The following is a 23,556-nucleotide window of genomic DNA, read 5'->3' as shown; positions in this document are numbered from 1 at the left end:
TGCGTTCCTGGTATGCTTCTATACTTGCAGTTTAAAACTTAGATTGGCAGACAATTCATGGTTTTACACATCTGTTCGTGCCCTTTCAAGAAAAAATGAAAACTTCTTGGACCGTGAATCGTTCATTCCACTATACACGAAACTGAAGATAGATATTCCATCAGAGGCGGAATTGCAAGTCGCAAAACAGTTCCTACATGACCATGTGGAAGTTGCAGAACACGAGGATTCCAATATAGTACGTACTGAAAGAACTGTACAATCAACGACTGGCATTCCTGAATATATATAGGCTCTGTTAAGGTAGGACCTAACCTATCCATGGTGAGGATACATTTCACTGATGGTGTGAAATAGATTCTCACTATTATCATTAAAGGATTGATCTTGAAGAGATAATTGTTGATTCTGCACTAAAAAAAATAAGGTGCATTGTACAATTATTTACAAAACGATGAGTGGTGCAGCCGCTGCTGCCCTATTTGATCGTAGCCGGGTGCAGCCGCTGCTGCCCTATTTGATCGTAGTTCAACGCCTATTTTCTATGTATAGGCCCATGGCGACCTTTATACACGGCCTTTGTACACAGGCCATGGCAACGTGCAGCTTAAAATTTGACTGAAGGCCGATCTGTTAGTAGCCAAAATCGCGAGTATTATAAGTTGATAGTTTGAGTATTAGTTGATAAATAGAGTCTTTGTCTATATTTTGTGTATATTTCATAAGTTTCGCTGCGGTTGTGGTTATATATATTTTACGTAACTTATAAAAATGTGGTAACAATTATTAAGTTAGTTTATTTGAGGTCTAATGTTTGTTTATATTTGAATTAATATTAAGTTTGTCTGACTACCTGATGGAAGTTTTATCTATCTAGTTTGGCTATCTGACTCCATGAACTAATTTCCACACAATTATTGTTATTCGAATTATAATTTTAAGTTCTCAGAAGGGGTTCATATAATATTGTAGGTTATGGCAAAATGAATTTAAACATTGTAGTTATGGCAAATGAATTTAAACATTGTAGTTATGGCAAATGAATTTAAACATTGTAGTTATGGCAAATGAATTTAAACATTGTAGAATAACGAAACAAAAGGGTACTGATTTTCACATTACAACAGGCGTCCAACTTGTTACATACGTTTTCTTCACCGAGCTCAGTTTGAGCTGGTCTGACTGAGCTGGTTTGATGTGAGCTTTTTGTCTAATTGAGCTGGTTTGATGTGAGCTCTCGTCAAAGGGCGAACAAACGACAAACCCTTTTATTTTCTGTTCCCTTTTTTCTATTTACTTCGGGAGCAGTTTACATGGAAAATTACAGAATGTTTAGGAAATAAATTTAGGTTAAACTAGTTCACATAAGTAAAAGAAAGGGAAACATATATGACGAAATAATGGATCGCTACACGGTTTCTATGCCAATTTTTAACCATTTTATCACTAGTTGATGGTCGGATGTTTTAAAAATGATTTTGCTTCTCAATTTCTATGCTGTCGTCATTATAACTGTGCTACTGTACAGCATGTAATTCACTCTATAATGCCACCTCACGCTGCTGTTTTTATGATAATCTATATGCTAATGTAAACACTGTTTTACGATTAATGTTTTTGCTTAAATATACCCACATTGTGTACAAACGTCGTTTTCGTACATGATACGGAAAGTAAAAGTTAGGCCCCCTCTAGAATACTTATTGCCCCCCCCCTAGTGCTCCAAGCTAGTTACGGCCTGCACGCCCCTTTTAACAATGATTCCTACATGCTTTGCGCCCCCGTTCCAATTTTGAACAAATGCAACACTAAAAGCAATTCTGTTTTTGTTTATTTATTGATCACGTACTTGTCAGTAAAATGCCGTACTTGAAATTACTTCTCAGCAACTAGATTTTTAATGCGAGGTAGTTCCGCAAAAATTGTGCAACGTAGCTTAAGTCTTCAACTCTCAGCCTGTCCTTGGTCGTAACAGCAACTGCAGTAAAAAGTTAAGCTTCAGATAGATATGTGGATCAGAGGTCAGAGCACTGTTAGTATTTAAATGTCCTGAGTTAAGAATGAGACAAGTGAGTAGGCTAAATAGAAAGATAATTTCAAGTTCCAGTTCTTCGAAGTCTTAGCCTACTTGTAGGGGCGCCGGAATGATTTTTGACTGGGGGGCAGGATTATGAAAACAGGGCACTTTTATTGCTGAAAGGCCATTTTTTAAAGTTTTAAGATGATCCCAGCTAGAAATTTCACGTGTATTACACGTAGATTCTACGTACCTTGGGTCGTGTATTATACGTTAATTTTCACGTATAATACACGCATATGTGTAGACACTATTTCACGTGCATTACACGTATATTTGGTGGTGGATTTTACGTGTTTTACGCCCGCGTTACACCTAATTTCCTCGTATCTGACACGTAGATTCTACGTACCTTGGGTCGTGTATTATACGTTAATTTTCACGTATAATACACGCATATGTGTAGACACTATTTCACGTGCATTACACGTATATTTGGTGGTGGATTTTACGTGTTTTACGCCCGCGTTACACCTAATTTCCTCGTATCTGACAACACTAATACACGTGTTTTCCACGTATATTTGGTGGTGGATTTTACGTGTTTTACACCCGCATTACACCTAATTTCCTCGTACCTGACACGTAGATTCTACGTACCTTGGGTCGTGTATTATACGTTAATTTTCACGTATAATACACGCATATGTGTAGACACTATTTCACGTGCATTACACGTATATTTGGTGGTGGATTTTACGTGTTTTACGCCCGCATTACACCTAATTTCCTCGTATCTGACACGTAGATTCTAAGTTCCTTGGGTCGTGTATTATACGTTAATTTTCACGTATAAGTGTCGACACTATTTCACGTGTATTACACGTATATTTGGTGGTGGATTTTACGTGTTTTTACACCCACATTCTACCTAATTTCCGCGTACCGTATCTGAAATCAACAATTTAACACATTTGTATTTATTTAACACATTTGTATAACACATATTGTTATATGAGGCTACTGTCCAATTGTGACCCTTCTAGCACTCATTCGGAGAGTTAACGCTTGTTTTGAACTTTATTTGGAATTAGAGAAGAAAAAGAGCAATAGCAGTGGTGGGAATCGAACCCGCGTCAATGAAAGCCAACCAGCTGACAAAACCCCTAAGCCAACCAGCTGACAAAAAACCCATCACTTAATTTGCTTTCTATCAACTTTTTTTCGCCATTTTTACGTCACTTAAACCGGAGCTTATGGTTGGTGGGCGGTTTCATTCTAGTCATTTTTAGTGGCAGAGTTTCGACTTGTTAAAGTGGCTACCGTACCAAACCTTAGTAAGTAATTGTTTAATATCAGTAAGCGAGACCACTTAAATTTACACTAAGAACTATCGTTAAAAGATCACATTAATTTGCGACTAAAAAATGTCATGAAGTTTCCTTTATACATAACGTAATAAAAACGTGTAAAGACACCTACAAAAACACATAATCTAACTTATATCCTAAAAAATGCGGAGGAGTGTGGTTGACACCAATCCACTTGAGTGGAGAATTCTTTTTGTTTATACCGTCCTTGGGAGGTAGTTTTACCTAACACAGATTAAAAATTGCCCAAATGAACGAAAGAACTTCAACACGTTTAATATACGTGGAAAACACGTGTTACTTTTCAACAGATGGAAACGTGCAATACACGTGGAAACAACATATAATCAAAATATAAAAAATTCCGATAAAACATCCTTCTGCTCGGGTAAACATTTTTTCTCTTTTGTATGCCCTCTTCTGGGTGTGATTTTACCTTATATACCTTAAAAATTAGTCAAATAATCATAGGATTTTGAACACGTGTAATGTACGTGGAAAACACGTGCTATTTTTGCAAGAGTTATATTCAAAAAATAATCCCTGATAAAACTTCTAGAATCATATTTACACACTAGTCATACTAAATGATAGCTAAAATATGTCTCTAAAAAAATGTTTTTTAAACTAGTGAATTTGTGTTGGTGTACACAAACTCCTTAATAACACCTGAATTCTACCTAAGATACCATACTACCTAAAATCAACCAAAAATCAACGTGTAATATACGTAGCTTTCTAGCTGGGATATAGCCTATAGCGATAATGCTCATCTATCAGCTCATTATCGAGTGATGATACAAGTGTTCTCCTGCCGGTATACAAAGAACAATGGCACAGAAGGGCATCATGCTATTTTATAATGATGTAGGCCTAACCTACTGTGATGCAGAATTATGTGTCGTAAATAGGCCTATTATTTAGAGGCAAAAATTAAAGATAATAATTAGTCTGAAAGCGAATAGCAGAAATTGCGAAATATGCAGTAGCTTACATGACCTTAAAAGGGCACCATTGCTCTCCCTGCCTCCCCCCCATCCAAAGAAAAATTGAGAGCAGGAGGGCATTCGCCCCCCTGTTCCCCCGCTTCCGGCGCCCCTTCCTACTTGGCAGTGGGTTTAAACTTGACAAATCGGATTTTCAGGTTTTCCTCTCTGGAAACTACTTTGTTATTTTTGCTTTCAAGACATTTAAATAAGTTGTTGCTTGATTTGTCCGCTCAAGCTAAGCATCTGCGAGTGCAGCATCTAAGTTACTGATGCTCACTGGATTCCTTGTTCAACTTCACTCTTTCAAAGGAAGAGCTTGAACATTAAAGTTTCAATTAAGATGTTTCTTTGGACAACCCTCAAACACTCGTGTGAAAAGGCCAGGTAGGATATTACGATCAGATTATGTCCTTACACTTAGGTAGAGGTAGACGATTGAAAATACGACTGCAAAAAATTTTGATTTCTGCAATCCTGTTTCAGATTTTGTTGAAATGCGTTTTATTCTTTGTGCAGCCAAATATGAACCTTGCCAGATTACAATTTAAAACTTCTGAAATTGATATTCTTTATCGTTCATTTCCAGAAAAAAAATTGTTCAAATGCTATTTTTTACTGCTGATAATAGACGTCTCAAGTCGAAGAGATATTTTTTAAACTGCTTTGTAAGTCTGTGGTTTATTATTGTCAAAAAATGAGATAACGATGATTTGCAATTTGGTTTCGAATCAATCAATCTACCGGTTATTTTCATAAACTGATAATAAGAGCTCTCTCGGAACGTTTTCACAGAAGTCCCTTCACGATTTTTCAACAATGGATTTAAAAAAAACAACACTTCAATCAAAATAACATAAATAACAGTGAGAATGTTCGATTATCCCAAGCCAACGAAACCAGACATTTCATCACCGATTCATCTGTGAGTCCGATGCTGAAATAGCGTGTGTTTTGTTGGCTATGAGATTATGGCTTGTCATCATAACAGTGAAAGACATGTACCCAGTCAGCAAATCAATTACTTTTTAAATTGATTGATTTGTTGGCTGGGTAGTTAAAATATGAGCATTAAGTGATGGTGGCTTGCAACGTTTGCTTCATCAAATCACCAACACTTAGTTTTTCTTAAAGAATTGAATTATGGCTTTCTCTCTATTTTTACAGCAGTTTGTACAGTGGAGTTTGAAGGCGGGAGAAAAGTTTTCATTCGAATTGCAGCAAAATTTTGATGTTTCTAAATCCGTGCATCGAATTGTGCGTTTGTTATTTCAAACAAAAGAATAAGCAATTTCCACATTGCATGCTCTGGCTTGCAGTGGCTATACACATAATCAACCTATCACAATACAGCGAAATAGTTCCTAATAAATTACACGAAAAAAGTGGATAGCTTTTCGGTGTGACCGATCAGAATTCTTCATTGCTTAACCGAGCAACTTACAATTCTGTTGTGTCGAAGAACAGAAAAAGCAAAAATACTTATTCAATATTGTTGACATTTTCATGAGTGGTCAATACAGGTTTTCTTGACAATGTTTTCAATTGCAAACTTGATAAAAATATACATCTAGATTCTAGATGATTGAACAAGAATCATCACACGTCAACGAATAGAATAATTAGTAGCTTACGTTATACTGCACGCATTTACTAATATCACTGCACTGAATACTGCAATAACATGAAAACTTAACACAGTAGCATATTGAAGTAATACTAATTGTTGACAAAGTCTGCAGATGCATTTGTGGGTTCTTTTTCAACTTGCTGAAAGAGAAGTTGTTTTTTCTTTTCGAAAGGCTCGATTTTTGGTCGCCGTTAAGTACGAAATAGCGGCTGCTATAGGCTCGGATATAACCTTGCGTGGTCTATGAGTGGTGTGTGCTGCGTTCTCCGATTGACTTCGGTCGAGGTGTTGGCCGTACCGGGATTTTTTTAGTCCTCCATCAGTGTCTGTGTAGTTCTTTTGCCACTTTGAAGGAATCGGAAGTTTTGTGTCATTCAGTGATGCTGATTTATCGCCACGGGAAGATAAAGACATGCGGTTGATTCCATTGGAATACCCGTTTGAGGCAGGAAATGAACGTCGGACTGCTTTATGGTCTCCTTGGAAGGGACGAAGTTCTGTTTGTTTTATAAGTTTCGTCTCTTTTTTTGGCTTGGAGCTTATCAGTGGAAGCATTGAAGGAGTGGTTGGTTTGCTTCTAGTGGAAACACGAGGAGACTTTTGACCACTTTTCTCTTCTTTGTCGATTTTTAATCGGTCATGCATAGAGCGTGGTCTGGGTGGAGAGTTTGGTGTGTAAATGTACCGCTTTGGGATAACAGCGCCATCTGACATTTTGGACAGCACAGTGTTGTGAGAAGCTGGCCTTGTGTAAGGAGACTGCATCAGATACTGATCTGAAAGCTCAACTTTTCCCCTTGTTCCTTGTTGTGAAATGCTTCTCTGTTCTGTTGGGACGTGGTTTGAAATGTGTATTTGAAGAGACTTTCTTGGTGAGGTTGTTAGTTCTTGTAGACCGTTTGATGATTTTTTATCTGATGGTCTTTGACTTAGGGAATCGTTTTTAGCAAATTGGTTATGTGGAATTTCAGGTTTAACTAGATTTTTTGGTTTAGCTAAATTTAATAGGTTCCGCTGTTGGATTTTTTGTCTTTTCTCCAACAGTTCTCGAGCCTTTTTCATGCTAGCCAACAACTCGTTTACTTCTGTAGACTTATTTTTTGAGAAAGTACAATTGGCTGTTAAGGGATATCTTCGTTCTTCTAATGAAAGAGCTTGTTTATCTGTTTGATCTGTACTCTCAATATCACCCCTTTGCTTCACTGCAACAATGACCGTTTTCGCTCCGTTGCTATTTGATTTAGAATCGCTTTGAGACGGTGTTGGAGACCGGAAATCAAGTGTTGGTTTCACCGTGTTTCTGAAAGCTTTCCTTTCGATGAGTTTTTCGGATGTGGTAGAGGTATCTTCGGCAGGAGAAATCTGCTTTCTTTCTTTGTGTTGTGAAATCCTATCAACGTCATTTGTGGATGTTTTATCCGAATGTTCTGGAGTGCGAATTTTCGGCAGAGGAGGAGTAGTCGTGAGGTCTTCTTCTGATGATCGTCTGCTATCAGGGTCATCAGTAACAGCGGGATGATTACTCTGAGAAAGGACATCCTGCTCCAAATTTGTAGGAGCGCTTTGTTTAAGTGACGGTTGATGTTCCTGAGAACCATCTTGCCCGTTGACTAAGCCGTTCTTCGTCAAGTCGTCATTTTCTGAACGTCTGGAATGTTTCGATTTCTTTCTCTTCAACAGATGGTATGTTGCTAAAAGAGGGCCCGGTCTGTTTTTATGCACACATTGTATGATGTCCGAAAAAGCAAAACCATACATGGCAGACATATCTTTCACAATTGACGAATCAATAGGTGGAGACACAAGTGGAGCAAGCAGCGTGTGACGTCGACGAATGTTTGAATCACCAGTCAATCGATCTCTAGAAACGACAAAGTATGCTGTAAGAAAGTTTAAATTAAATCAAGAAATTAAGCGATTCACCTGTATTGCAGTTTAAAACCATTTAACATCAGAATAAGTTTAGCATAATGTTTGGATAAGCATATTTTCACAAAAATAAACTTTGAAGCGGATATACTGATAATAATTTAAAAACTTACATAAGCAAAGAGGATACGGAGTTTTTTGATGACTTTCCGTCGATTTCCTGATAAGCAGCAATCCACTTCAACCTCATTGCGTCACTTATACTTGGTCGACGGGCTTGGTCGGGAGAGAGAAGTTTTCTTATGAACACCCTGCCAATTTCAAGCACAGTCAATGAACTTTTTCAGTTTTCTTCATGTAAGCAAAACTACAAATTCGAACTCCACAAATAAAAATTCTGAAACTCCAATTCAAACTTTTTATTTGTCACAATTTATTGATCTGAATGGTTAAGACACTTAGAAAATTTCCAGCTGACTTGCAAAGCTGACTTGCTTACAAGACATATAAAAATATCCAACCACATTTTTTTAATAACATATTTTTTACTGTATAAGAGATATCTTCCCAAATTACCTGCATTGAGGCGATATGTATGGAGGGATCGGATTCATGTCTCCTCTCATCATCTTCTTACATAATTTTGGAATGTTGAAAGGCTCCACCGTAAATGGGAGCTTTCCAACCAGAAGCGCAAACGTTATAACTCCACTGAAAAGTAAACAAGTCGTTAGCAATGGAGCAAATATTTTGGATAAATCTAAGAAAATTTTACGGGATAAACAATGGCTGTAAGACTAATAGAATGCAAATTTTGAAAAAACTTTGTTAAAATCTAAACATTTTTCATCATCAAGTTTCAGCGGCTCAAGAACTTTTTTACTCACATTGACCAAACGTCCACTTTAGGTCCGTACATCTTCTTAGCTAATAGCTCTGGAGCGGCGTATGCCGGACTACCGCATTGTGTTGCAAGTGCACACGAGATGTCGCTACAAGGCTCAGGAAGAACGTTGCTCAAACCGAAGTCAATGATTTTGAGGTTGTCGTCGGAATCCAACAGCAGGTTTTCTACCTTTAAATCTCTACAAACATCAAAAATTGTTCTGTAAGAATGTTTAATTATGACTTATAATAAACATGGTCCTACCGAACACAAGCATAACACACAAGGAAGTAAGCAATCTAGTTCATTCACTATACGCTACTTAAACTGCAATCATTGACAAATTGAAGTTGTAAACAAAAACCCCAGGCTCCAAATGTTGTGCAAGAAAGTGTAAACAATATTCATGTTGGTGATTCTTTTCATCATATTTGATGCACATTGTGATAAACAACGACCTATATTGTTAACTCTACCAAGACGATGAAGGGCAGTGTTAAACTTGATGCCCAGCAACCCGTTTAGCCCGTTGCTAAGTGGAGAAATTTGCACAGAGACAACAGCGTAAGAGAAAGATGCAACATGAGCATTCAGCTATTAACAAGCTGAAGCCAAAATGTACACCAATGGTCAGCAACCTTTTTTGATCCAGGAACCACTTCTGTCTTCACAAAACCACTGAGCTAGCCTACAGCTCTACACTGTTCTTTTTAAGATTTGACATGCAAACAGTCGTGCACAGTAGCTTACTGCCATCCTCACTACATAAAGTGAGTCTCAAACACCAAGATAGAGTGTTTCCATTTAGCAATTTGTGGACTCTTATCACAAGCTTAGCCCTAATTTGAAGTGTATCTTAAAATAGAGTGGCTTGTATGTTGAAACAGGTTGTCATCTGATAAGAGGTATCGGCAAATAACCTTCACAGTGGTTCTGCTAACCTCAGCACATTCACTGCAAGATAGTGGAATTGGGTAAGTTGATTGGCCTTATTCTGGCGGTATTTTCAGTACACAAGCATCTCGGGTATTTTCTCAATTTTGTTGAAAAATTCTATGCTCCTAAATTGGGAGTTTGGTTGGAACAAGATCGGCTTTGACCGACACCTCTACAGTGCGCTTGTTAAGGTTTCGATTGCATTATTACGGTTTGAAAAACAAAAGATTAAAATAAACACTCGGAAGGATTTGTTTGGCAGGTAGAGATTTGTACACTTGAGATTTGTCACAAGAACTTTAATCAAGTGTGCAATTATGAAGCCTATTGGTCTCAGAATTATTTCGAATCAATACTTTGGAAAACGCGGATCAATATCTTTACCGGTGTTAATTGTGGCTTGGTGGTGGCTGTCATTTTCTTGTTAATGACGCTCTATCAACGTAAAAATACAAGTGTGAACTCAGGTTCAGTGAATCAAGAAAAATGCCTTTCAAGAATGCATACAACTATTTTTTCATTTTGACTTCGGCGACCCAGTTTGACTGATTGAAAGCCGTTACATTAAAAAAAATTCAGACTCGTTTCCATGTTGAGCACAAAAAAGCTCAGTTGGAATTTCAATAACAATACTCCCATAATAATGAACTTATTCTGTTCAACAGATTTCCTTGTGTGATAAACACACAAGAGGTTTAACGTTGTCTGGTTTCTGCAAACATATAGTTTCAAGCGACATTAATGAAACATACAATGAGTTGTCAGAAAGGTTTGAAACAAGCAATTAAATCTCATCATGCCAATGATTTTCATTCATATAGGAACAGAATTCTAATGACCTCTCATGGATTATGGATGACTCGAAAGCAACCTGGTTAAAGTCTGATGGAAATGCTGAGTTTCCACTTTTAGGCTACTACAACTACCGTACTAGATAATAATTATATCAACATTTATTGCACCATGTACTCATCTGGCAATCTTGGTACTGCTGTCTGCTAACAAAAAAGTTTACAGACTTGAGGTCAGACAAACCGCATCAAATAAAAGAAAAACAAAAGCTACATAAGAATGGGCAACATCGCAGTATATATCTTATGTTTATATTGGTTTATACTCAGATTTTACATTCTTGGTCATGCAAAAAGTGATCTTAGATCAAGATCGCCAAAATCAAAATGATCTTGAAGATCATTCCAATCTCTGCATGTGGTTTCTCATTGAATAGCCACGTGCGAGTAAACCAGAGGTATTGGTAGGCTACTACGCATGTGTCTGAGAAACACATAATTCGTTTTTTATTTCTCATTATCGTAACAGGAGTCAGAAGTATTGAGTATTAAGAAAGGGAATTTCTATTCATTTCATTCCTAGTCTTATAAGTAGAGCTCTAACTTTAACAAAAAAAATTCCACATGCAGTAAATTACATCTATAAGCGGTTCAAATTACTAATAAAATCAACGACAGATAGAGCAATACAAGGGCAGATTGTAATGATGGTCCATAGAGCATGAAGGTTAATGTCATGATGCTACAAGTTCAAAGCCACGTTGCATAGGAAGATTATACACTATACAGCAACGATGTTGGGATTTTCATACTATACTATCTTTTTGAAGCGATGGGTCAGCATCAAGGTTAGTTGTTTGTTTGTTTTAAAGCACTTAATAGGCATGGCTTAAAGGTGCACACAAAGATTGGCTTCCTTGTCTTCTTGTCTCAACCAATCTCAACCTAATCTCAATACCTAAATCTTCAACAATTGGGTGTAAGCCTGGATACCGCAAAAAAAACGTTAGTTAATCACTATGCAATCACTTCACGAATGTTGAAAACAAAAGGTTTTGAAAAACACAGTTCAATGCATTAACCGGTATGAAAATACAGTGAAAGCGTATTTGTTCTTGGCAAACACCAAATAAACGTATCGAAAGAGTGAATAATAGGAAATTTAAATACGATAACTTTTACATCTAACCAATGTCTTTCCTTAAATTCCTGTGAATAGTGAAGTTCTTTGCTATCTTCCAGTCAAATTTGTGACACAAGCTATACGACAACCTAAAACAAACCATTGAAAAGTCTATTCAATGCAAAAGGATGACTCAAATATTTAAAAAATTTGTGCTGCTTGTTTGCTTGATTCGTTGTTGAACATGTTTATTGATCCTTTTAATCAACATACATTACAAGAAAACACCTCTGGCAGGCAACGTATTTCATCTTACACAATGAAAACAGGAAAGTTTTAAAGAGGAACAAAAATTTCCAAAATATTACATGAGTAAATAGCGGTTGTAATGTTTTCCAAATAGGACGCCTTTTATCAAAACTGTTGTAATGTAAAATGAGATTTTTGTCTTATGCTGGTGAATGTGTGGGTTAGCATAGCGGTGTTCAATTCTATTTGGTCCGTGGTCATTCTACTCATGTTCTACTACAACTCTTAATAAATGTGACCCCATATTTACAATGAAAAATTTAAGAATTTTGTGTTACATATTTTTTGTATTACTTCAATCGCCACGTTAGACGAACACACATGCAAAATGTCCTCTGTCGCTCTTATACCTATGGGGTGCTTAAGAGTTGGACGATACTTATATTTAGCTCAATATCGACAAGAACGTCACTGAAACGATAGAGACAATTTCTAAACTGATTTTTTTGTCAGGATAGTTTACTAGGCTATATCAAATTGAACAATCAGAATTGCCAACCAGAAGCAGGAGATATGTAGTAAGTATGTCAACAAAAATACATTTATCTTCTTTAAAATTTGCTCTGTCATACTTTCTATTTCATGTTCAGTAGAACTGATATTGGCAAACGGGTCCCTATGACTATGCCATAGAGACTCAACGGCAAGCCGTGAAAGCTGTAAACACGGCAAAAACTATACCGAGAGATTGGAAAATCATTTTTGTCTCCTAATGTTCAATTGTTCATCTGACAAAGAAAACGAGGCGACAGACTAGGTCTTCATTCACACCAAGCAGGTTTAAATTGGAGTACTGTAGATAAACCGGCAAACTATTCCTCTAAACGTCACTGACTGTCCCATCGAAGACTTGGAAAGAAAGGTTCGCATTGTTCAGACAGAGGTGATACATCAACCAACATTATGACAAAATCTTCATCGTGAAAGTTTACAAAATAAACGCCGTGCTTTGCGTCGTTAAGGTCATAGGAACATTACTAGTCCTGTGGTCAGTAATTTTGGTCGCTGTCCAGACTTGAAATTTGGTTCTAAGACTTTTCAAGCAGACAGTAAGGAAAAATGTACCTCATTTGCCCAGTGCCCACCCATGCACATTGTCATGGATTTAAACTCTTTGACTTAAAATTCGTTTTAAAATTTTGTGAGTATCAGTTTATCCAGGTTTCGTTTTTCAGCTCTATTTACAGAAAAACGAAATAAAACATACAAAGCTTTTCTTTGTCTAACATCTATCCAAGTTTGTTAGCTTTTCCACAGCGACCTGAAAGGAGCAAACTTAAGCTGGCCAAAAAAGTAAAGTCGTGTCACATTTTTTAATCATTTGCCTCGTAAGCTTAGTTGTCGGTGGTTACGCCCTTCATGATTCCCGCACAATAATATTGTATACCGTTTTATCAGTTGCTATACAAGGTTTGCTTCATTAATTTATCCAACACGTATAGCTCACGAAATAAGCCTTTTAATGTCCAACACTAAACGAAGTTTCAAAAACATTGCAAAGTCTTTGAAAAACAAATACAAAGCTACATTTTCTTTATATCAAGAAGCGTTTCCTCAGAAAAACTTTGTTTTTTTGCACAAATGCAACGTATATGAAAGTTAACCAAAATACAAAGCTATATTATTTCCAATTCGGTTTCTCATAATTTATTTTAAAGATCGACTGTAAAAGGATATCCAGATAGTAAATAAGCGTTTTATATGGAAACAGACGAGGTAAACTTGTTTGCTAACACGTTACACAAGGACCAACGCAATGGTTAACAGCGGGAATACAGCAAATATATAAATTACGATTTTGCGAGTGAGCAAGTTACGGCATCCTGTTTTGTTTCGTTTGTGTAGGCAAGACCGTTGGTGGGACGAGTTCTTCGCTAATAAACTTTATCCTGATGTGACGTCGGCAAGTTGTATGGCAACATGGAAAGTTGTGAAACCTTTTGGTTTGGAAAAGTTTCATCGTTGGCATCTGCAGCTTTTTTAACATGGTAACAACGTGATTCACGGCTTATTGCTTGCATCATTGCATTTGTCAACACCTGTGGGCTGAGCTTTTCGTTTCAACAAATGGCGATAGTTGTCTTTAAAAAAAATTGGAAGTACATTTGGGATTTCCTCCCTGGTTCCGATATCTTGAATTTTGATAATTTTTCTAATTCCTTATCAGGAACTTAAACTTTTTCTAATTTTGCTTAAATTTCAACCTTCATTTTGAAGCTCGTGCAAAAGTAAAAACAAGTCTCATTGACCACATGCAATTGCTTTATTGCTATGCAGAAAATACGACGCGAAATGCCAATCAAGGCGCAATACTTAATTGTCAAAAAGTTTAAATTTTGAGCAAAACAACAAAAAGTATCTAAACTTTACACCATTTATCGTACCCCTTTCAATTATCGTGAATAGAGCCTACAACTAAAAACAAAATTGCTGTTTCAAAAATTTCCACTGATGCTACGTCGGTCTGCCACTCCTTAACCAACTATAGTAAGTCAATATTAATCAAAGTTGACTCTTTCATTGTCTGCTCCATACTTGTCTTGTCTATTTTGATGACAACCATTTTATCAAACATGGCTCTGTTTTAACAAGTTGTTACAAATAAAATTCTGTCCAGTTACATCACTCCAAAGAGTCAATAAAAGTATACACTTCACGGTTCACCACTGGACAACGTCATTTCATGATTTGAAAACAATTTGCACGACTGAAGTGTTTTGTGCACAAAATACTTGCTTATGGAGAAAACGTTGTTTGATAAACAGAGGTGATTTTGTACTTTCCGGAGTTTTTAAAAACTTGTTTGTTGGAGAAAACATACTGTAGATATTATATTCTACATCAGCTTCAATGGCTGTGACTCATGCAGAAACTCCAAGGATCTTGTTTGTTGACCCTGCGATCTGACGGACGCAGTGATGCACATGTGACCAAGACATTAAAACATGACCTCACCCACTTAAAAAAATCCCAACTAAATTTAAATGCAAAAACGACCACTGCGAATAATATTTCAAAAATCTTATATATAGCCGCTTAAAGAAGAACTATAAGTAAGAGCATCAACCTAAATTATGCACCACCTCTACTTCAACAATTTTCAGTCAGCTTGAATGTACCAACACAAAACAATCAGCTGAACGATCGTACCATGAACGTCATACTGCCTGCCGTCTACAGGAAAACTCACGTAACTCACATAAAAGTCACGACTAACCAGTCAGTCACACTTTCATTGCAATTTCTTTTGCAACATACAGTGTAATTAAAATGTTAGCTTGAGTGTACCAAGTTTTTTCGCTTGTTTGTATTCTGCAAACTTACGAAAATTTTCTTAAAGCGTTAAATTCAAACTAGAATTTTAAATGAAATAGAATTTTAAATTTAATTAGTTTACAATAAACACGATGCACTGAAAAGTGAACGACATACATTTACAGTTATGCTGGTGTTTCATTTTTACTTTATAGTTTATTGTAGATAATGTTCCATGAACAGTCGAAGACATATCGTTAAAAATGTTTTGCAAATCTCTCCATAAAATTTGTTAGTTTTTAGAAGACTGAAATAACATGAAAACTTAAGGATTTAAAAGAATATCGCAAAAAGTAAAAATTAAAAAAAAGAAATTGATCATGAGCAGCCGATAACAGTGGGAAGCCCACATGTTCTAAGAATCAACCCGAAGTTGCGGCCCACACAAAGGCAATATGATGTTTTCGTTTGGTAGAGACAACAAATCATTTTAGAACATTTAACTGCTTTGTGCACTATTTTTATACTTTGTGTTGATTCGACTCGTTCTCAGCGAATATAAAACTTCCAAAAATATGGTTGAATCACTTAATATGCACAGGAGAAAGGCCGCCCTATAACAGACCACTACCCCGTATACAGCGCATAAAGCGGCGTTTCATCCCAAACAAATAATAAAGTCAGATCATCAACAACAACATCCATTATTAATTGCATACTCAGAAACCACAAAAACCTCACTTGAATTAAAATCGCCGACTGGCTATTTACTTTATATCACGTTCCAGAGTTTATGCATTATGCCTCCCGTTAGAAGTATTGCAACAATTCTTGTGAACTTTGTTGACATTGCAGAACTTTTAAATAACTTTGGTAACCAATGTAGAGCTAGTACCGTAGTGTAGTTGCAAAACTATCCCAAATGTCTACGTTTTGAAATCCAGTGTAAGTGTAACATTAAACTTTGATCGCGTTTCCAACATGATATACAATGACATTGCTTAGGCTATGCTATAGTTTTCATATACGCAAGCCACATTGACATGAACGTAAGCTCTAAAACTAAGTCGTAGGTTATAGACTTGCTCGAAGTTGGATGGCATCATTGCATATTTGAGGTCTTGAAAGACTTACTGCACATACTTTTTTTAAAGAAGCTGCTTTGTTAAAATAGTCATCATAAACGAAACCAAGCAAGAACACAAAACTTATTATGATACGAAATAATGCGAAAGGTTTAATTTGTATATGTAGCCTTTGTTTTAGAAATGCTTGACAAGGGATAGACGATAGCCGAAAATGTTTGCATGTTTACTAAGTTTTTGGGTTGTGCTTGGTTTCGTATTCTTATAGGGTGTAAGGCAAAGCAAAGCTTATGTAGATAAAAAGTGCGAAAATTGAGAGTGTGAGAATTGTGCAGCCTACTCACCGATGTACTATCTTACGGTCATGCATGTAAGAGACGGCGTTCACCAGCTGGTATGTGTATTTCCGTACAACCTCTTCGGGAAGAGAACCCTACAAAATAGGATGCTTTGGTAATACCTTGACGTGTAATGAGACTTTACAAGAAGTTTACACAAGCATAACTGAGCGATGCACAATCCGTTTTTGAAAGGTGGTTACACGCTATAGTCTTTGTTTGATATCATCAAATCGGTTCAATTTCAAAAATAGTGTGGCTGATCAACTACCATGTGATGTTTTACAGGCAGCGATCTGCTGTTAACAAAACGCTTCAAAAATCGCTTGATGAGAAATGTTCACCACTCATCTGGAGTGACGAGTTACCGGGTAAAAGCTCGAAGAGTTCAGAGAAAATACTTGTGTGGGTCAAAGAGCAGTTCTTTTAAAAACTTGTCTTATTCTTATTGTTTGCAGTATTCATTTGAGCTTACTCCACCCTCAGTGTATCGTGTTATTATAATACAAATTACGGTAAATAGAAAATGCTAGACTAGTTCAGACAGTCGCAAAGAGAAATAATAGTTCGAATGAGACTGCTGATTACTAGACCGCAACAACACAACTGGTAATCAAGCAACGTCTTAAAATCTCAGTCTTTTGTTCAGCGCCCTAAATACTGCTGTGATAAAAACAGGCTTCTGCGAGAAAAAAACTCTCAAAATGTTAAACTACATCTCTTTTCAGTTACCTGTTCCGTAACAATGTCAATGAGTTCTCCTCCGGTACAGAGTTCCGTCACTAAGTAATAATTATTTCCCGTTTCGAGAATATCAAAAACTTGGACAACATTTGGGTGGCGAAGCATCTGCGTGATCTTTCCCTCTCTGTGAAGATTCTTGAAGACGTAACTGTCTTTTTTCGCTTTCGCTTTGTTGATTATCTTGACTGCGACCTGCGAGTATGTTTGTTCCGTTTAGGCCAAGCTACAAAGTAACAGCAATTGCACCAAAGAAACTACAGTAATTGCAAAGCAGAGAGTGAGTGATATATATAGTTATGTTATGTGTTTACCACCAATGAAACAACTTTCTGGCTTGGAAAATGATTAAACTTAAAAGAAACGACAAAATCAACACCACTTTCTACCATACTCTTCAACGAGGTTACACCTAATAAAAGTCTACTCTACAATTGCTGATTATCCACACGAAATTCATATTCCATCTCATGGTGTCGTGTTGGTGATTTGTATTCACTCATGCATCTGCAGAATTTGGACTTTTAAATGTTGGAACTGTGCACGAAGCACAATCATGGACATAGGATGATAGGCAGATCATTTTCATGAGTGAAGTTCGAAACTAAGCAACAAACTGAAATAAGCTTTTGAAATCGGATCTTGTGGTCGTCATTTTAATAAAGTAGCCTACTGTTTCTTATTAAATTGGATTGCAGAAACTTTAAACCTTTGTAATTTCATAATGCCAGTAACTATAGAATACCATTGTGATGACACAATACTGTATAGCTTGTAATAAAGCTTTGAGTGTTTAAAACCTTTGATATGTATTGATAATTAATTTAACAGGCTGCTTAGTGCTTATGTGAGTGTGACTGTTATGCAAGTAACATTTTTGGGAGCTGGTGTATAAGTCTCCGCCCTGGTAAAAAATACCATGAAGTCATAGACAGGAATCGATCAAACATTTCGCGTGAAACCACTTTACCTTTGCTTTACTGTTCACACAATTCAACCCATGTGTCTTGGTCGATTCCTGTCTATGACGTCATAATATTTTTAACAGGGCGGAGCTCCATTTTGCGAAAAAAGGCTTACTTTTTCCTTTGTGGGACAATGGAAGCCAACCCGAACTTTGGCAAAGGACCCTTCTCCGACACAAGTTCCAAGCAAATAGTCTGACACTCTTTTGTAATGTGGAAACTTTTCTTCGTTCATGTCTTGCCGTGTCTTGTTGCTGACCAGTTCGTTCTGGTCAATATCCTTTGTTTCTACATAAATTTACATCACGTTTATTTAAAGTTTGGTCACCTTGTTGATCGGAATGGCCCGTTTCGGCGAGTCCGATTCGGCGAGTCCGATTCGACTAGTCCGATTCGGCGAGTTCCCTATTCGGCGAGAGCCTTTTTCGGCGAGTGCCCTATTCGGCGAGTTTTTGAAATTTTTAAAATGAAATTATTGGGTACCGTAGCCTAATTACAATTGCCGTTTTTACATCGTTTTAACATCGCTAAACGTTTAAATCGTGCAGAAAGGAATAAAAATAAAATGTTTGAACTATTAAATTAAAATTCGTCATGTCAGTTCAGTTATTTTTATTTTTGACCATCATATCAAAAACAATACACGTCAACATAGCAAAGGTCGAGAAAAAGGTAGAAGCGACAAAACGCGAAGTTAAAACGTGCTTGTGACCGAAGTAAGTTATTGAGTTGAAAGAAATTTGGCACGGTCGCAACACCTTCAGAAAAATTTAAGATATGAAGGGAAAATAAAACAAAGACAATGTTACAAAAAAAATCATGTTTATGTCTATAAGTTAGTACTTTTGAATAGTTAAAATGATTAGTTTGGATCAACAAATGTGTGACCTACAGCTTAGATTGAAAGGAAATTATCGGGTACCGTAGCCTAGTTATCCCGACCAGCAAAAATTTGTTCCAAGAACCCAGTTAGCCTAACAGTTCATTTTTACATTGTAGTAACAGAATAAAAAGGCTAACCAAATGTGTGGCCTATCGTTTTAAGGTCGCTAAACGTTGAAATCGTGTAGAAAAGAGAACTTTGCTGACTAGGATACGTTGAAACTGAAAAACATTCACAGAAGCCCTACGATACGTTGCATTTTTAAGATAATGTATTCAGACGTTGAATCAATGTACAAATGAAATGTTATGCTAAATGGGTTCTTGGAACAATTCGAAAGGCTTCTGTGAATGTTTCTCAGCTTCAACGTATCCTAGTCAGCAAAGTTCTCTTTTCTACACGATTTCAACATTTAGCGACGTTAAAACGATGTAAAAACGGCAATTTTTGCTGGTCGGGATAACTGGGCTACGGCATCCGATAATTTCCTTTAACAAATTTCAAAAACTCGCCGAATAGGGCACTCGCCAAAAAAGGCTCTCGCCGAATAGGGAACTCGCCGAATCGGACTAGTCGAATCGGACTCGCCGAATCGGACTCGCCGAATAGTAGCAGACCCTTGTTGATAGAAGCTACAACGTTTTGAACAAAAAATCCAGAATATGCAATGAGTTTAAAAAAGAATACTATTTTAAATTTGTCGTCAACAACTTGATCACATTCAGAAATAGCAACACAAACAATATAATCTACAAACCTGACTCTTTTCGGCCTTTCTGGCTGATACGCGTGTCATCCGCTGGGGTAGGCAATTTCATCTTCTTAACAATGTGACAACATTTTCATAAGATTACTAAACAATTTTATATCCTGATAATAATATAAAGCAGTTATTTTCATTTAGTAAACTCTAATCAACCGCATTTCTATGCAAGCCCATTGAGAGGTTTCCATAGTTGCATTGCAATATATCCGCTACTTGAGCCATGAGTGTCAAAACACAGCCGGACCACAAACAACCTAATGCAATCCCCTAGCGCAGCGATTTTCAAACTTATTTGATCTCCAGCACACCAAAGGATTTTCAAATCTATCGCGGCACATTGCTTTACTACGTCATCGTTTTTGTCGAAATATTGCCTTACAACGCTTTCATCGAAACAGCTACCTTGAACAAACTATACATAAAAAATAGTAGAAGTCACTAAAGCTGTATTTCAATCAATGTACGCCAGAAAAATCATTTGCATACACACTGCAATATGAGCTGTGATGGCAGGGTGAAAACTACTAACTGACCACGTGAATTCGCATTGCAAATAATTGTCGACGAACTGTGCTGTTGATTAACTGGTTTAGACTTTTTCGGAGGCCAAAATGCATTTAATTGTGGGCAATTTATTGTAACCTACGGCACACATGCGACCTGCTTGCGGCACACAGTTTGGGAAGCTCTGTGCTTATGCAGCAGAATTCAAATGTAATACAAAGCAAACGCTGCTGAGGTAGCCTACTATTACAGACAACAAGCTGTGAATAGAATTTGAAGGCAGCTTGCATTAGACACATTTGTTGAATTGACAAGATTAATCGAATGCAAACACCAGGACCACAGAATGACTGTGAACCATCGTAATTCACTAATTGACATTTATTTGCCAACAGATGTGCTTCAGTGTCACCTTCTGCAAAAAAGCTTTACAATTCAATTGCTTTTGAGAAGCAGAACGCCAACGTCAGCTATCCCACTATCTGTCAATCGCCACCTTATCGCTAACTTGGTTGCAAATGTCTTGCTCTGACACCATCGCATTCCACAACATGGCTGCTATCGCAATAAGAAACTAAACGCTTTGGCACTGTCTTTCTGGCAGATGGCTGCCTTTTACGCGTTTGCTGCTTGTACCTCTATAATTCGTTAGTGATGTCATGCAGATGTATTGTAACAACGTTTGAAAACGTTTTTACAATCGTTTGGAAACGTTTTTACAATCGACAAAGAGTTGTTTTTTGAGACTCCCAACTGCGTTTAATGAACGTCATTCAAAACGACAACACTTTTTTATTGCATGCAATTATCTTTTGTCAAAACAAATATTATACTAAAAGAAAAAAAATTCAAGCGATTATGAAAATTGTTACTTTTGACCTTCCTTGTTTTTTTGTTTTGACGTTTTGTTTGTTGACACCCAGTGAACTGCACGCTGAACAGCCAACGCAGCAAGGTACGTAAAGTTTGGTGAAATTAAGTGACCTTTTGTGAAGTTAACTTACACTCAAAGGTTATTTCTAACTCTCTCAGATGGCGGGAGTTGTTAAAAAATAATAACACGGAAAAATTTTCATCTGAAACTTGACGGTGCAAAAGAAATTTTCACTTCGTGCTCATCAAATTTTGCGTTTTGGCGACAGATTGAAGAAAAACATTCCAATGTCTATTTCCAAAGCTGCACAAAGCATACATGCTGTAAAATCCATTGTAATTCAAGACCGCTGAATTGAAAAAGAAATAAAAAGGCTAGTCGGACATAATTTAATCTTATCTTGCTGATTCTTTTTTGTTATTCAAAATGAACATAAATTTAAATCAAATGACACAGCTTTTATGGGTGCTGCTCAACAAAAGAAAATTGACTTAACTGTTTTGCTATAAGATTTTATTTTCAATCGAAGAACTGAAAGAAAAATAATCCTTTGAAAAACCAGTTTCCAACAGTGATAGGAATTTTAAAAGGAATATAAACAAACGAGGATTAAAATCATTATAACATCACACATGAATACACAATGTAGAGCGCTAAACCCTTTCCATGTTCAAAACCTAAATATAACATAATAGAAATGAATTTCTGTAAACAAATCACATGTCTCCGCAGTGTGGAATGTACAGTTCAAGAAAATCTCTTCCACGCATTGAAACAAGAACTGCGCAAACCAAAACAGTTGAAACATTTCATTTAGAACGTTCTAAGGTTTCGGCTGTGAAGTGATAATATAATTATATCTTCCATCATAGACTTAGTTCTTATCAGGTTAGTAAGCACACGGTGTTTAACTGGAGCAGGTGACAAAAGCAGTTTCCGTGCCTGCTTGTTGATTCATTAATATTTGATTGTTTTCGTACGTTAGTTTTTAAAAAGTCATTTCTCTTTCCTCCAGCAGCGTGAAACGCCTAATTTTACGATGTTACGAATCAAACGCGAATGTGCGTCAGTGTGAACAACTTCTTATTTCTTGTGCAAATCAAAACGTCTTTCAAAAGTAATTCAACTATCAACTTGATTACTGTACATTAATGATTTTACGCCTCACCTTTTACCTCACAATATTTAATTATCTTTTGAGCCAAAATCTCACTACAGTATTTTGTATCTTCATGTTATTTTGACAGGGTGAATCAAACTTGTCATTACGGAACTCAGATTGATTCTATATCCAAGCTTACCTTGCTTTTTTTCATTATTATTATCCTTGCTGTAGCAAACGCGTTTCCCTGTGTGAAGAAGCCAAATTATTTACTAACAGCCTACAGTACATACATTTGTAACACTTAGCTTTTTTTAAATTTTCAGTTCTTTTGTTGCTCATCTGCTTACCTTGACACACTTGGCTTCCAAAATGAGCTTTCCGAATTTCTAACAAATACTTCATAAGGAAAACTCTACCACTTCAACCACAATTTGTTCACTAGATGCATGAGCGTGCAAGGTTGTGCTTTATCAGCAACCTGTATCTCGTTCTGAGAAAATATGTCCTGTCGCCACTGTCTTGCCTGTATCTAGGTGTAATGTTTACAAAAGCCTTTTTCCTTTCTGTCGTCTGAAATGAATCCTGAACAGTGGTGCAGCAAGCCAACGTTCATTTGCTCTTTTTATTTGCTCAACAACACGAAGCTTTTTAATCAAAGGCGCAAATGGATTGGCATAATAAACAAAAAAGAGTCCTTCCGCCGTTTTCTATTTACTCGCCATTTAGCTTATCGCCATTGCAACATAATTGAAATAGCACTTGTTCGAAATGCATGTGGATTAGGATTTAACATTTAAGTTGAATGCAGCAACATTACGACTGTGTTATTGTCGGCAACGCAAACATTGCTGCTACAACATTTAAATAACGGTATTTGATCGAGTAAATCTGTAGACATGGCTGCTGACCGCCAGATGCTGTTAATTACTGAGAAAACGAGCTTGTGCAAATCGATCTAAACTAATTGAAACATTTAACCGAAACTCAACAGTTGATTAGATTGCTGAAATCATGTTGAAAGTGGTTTGCTGAAACTAGAAGAAGAATATAGGCCAAAAGACCCTTAAAAATTATATGGAAGCCCATGTCAGGGTCACTCAAACTGAATTCCGTGAGAGTCTGT

At 36.7% G+C, this 23,556-nt stretch overlaps 1 protein-coding gene across 1 annotated transcript; it reads right to left on the bottom strand.

Annotated features, from left to right (window-relative positions):
* Nucleotides 1-5,036: 5,036 nt before the first annotated feature.
* On the bottom strand, nt 5,037-20,051 carry LOC145771324 (uncharacterized). Its single transcript, XM_082583075.1, has 8 exons — nt 19,942-20,051; nt 18,417-18,589; nt 17,328-17,531; nt 16,602-16,690; nt 8,760-8,957; nt 8,449-8,583; nt 8,046-8,183; nt 5,037-7,864 (listed from the first exon to the last, which is right to left on the bottom strand). The coding sequence occupies exons 1-8, from the start codon at nt 20,000-20,002 to the stop codon at nt 6,136-6,138; spliced, it is 2,727 nt and encodes a 908-aa protein (XP_082439201.1). The 5' UTR covers nt 20,003-20,051; the 3' UTR covers nt 5,037-6,135.
* Nucleotides 20,052-23,556: the final 3,505 nt, after the last annotated feature.

Source organism: Aplidium turbinatum, chromosome 1 (genome assembly GCF_918807975.1).
Source record: "Aplidium turbinatum chromosome 1, kaAplTurb1.1, whole genome shotgun sequence".
NCBI lineage: Eukaryota > Metazoa > Chordata > Ascidiacea > Aplousobranchia > Polyclinidae > Aplidium > Aplidium turbinatum.
The sequence above is the reverse complement of the archived record's forward strand: the minus strand, read 5'-3'. Positions and strand labels throughout refer to the sequence as shown.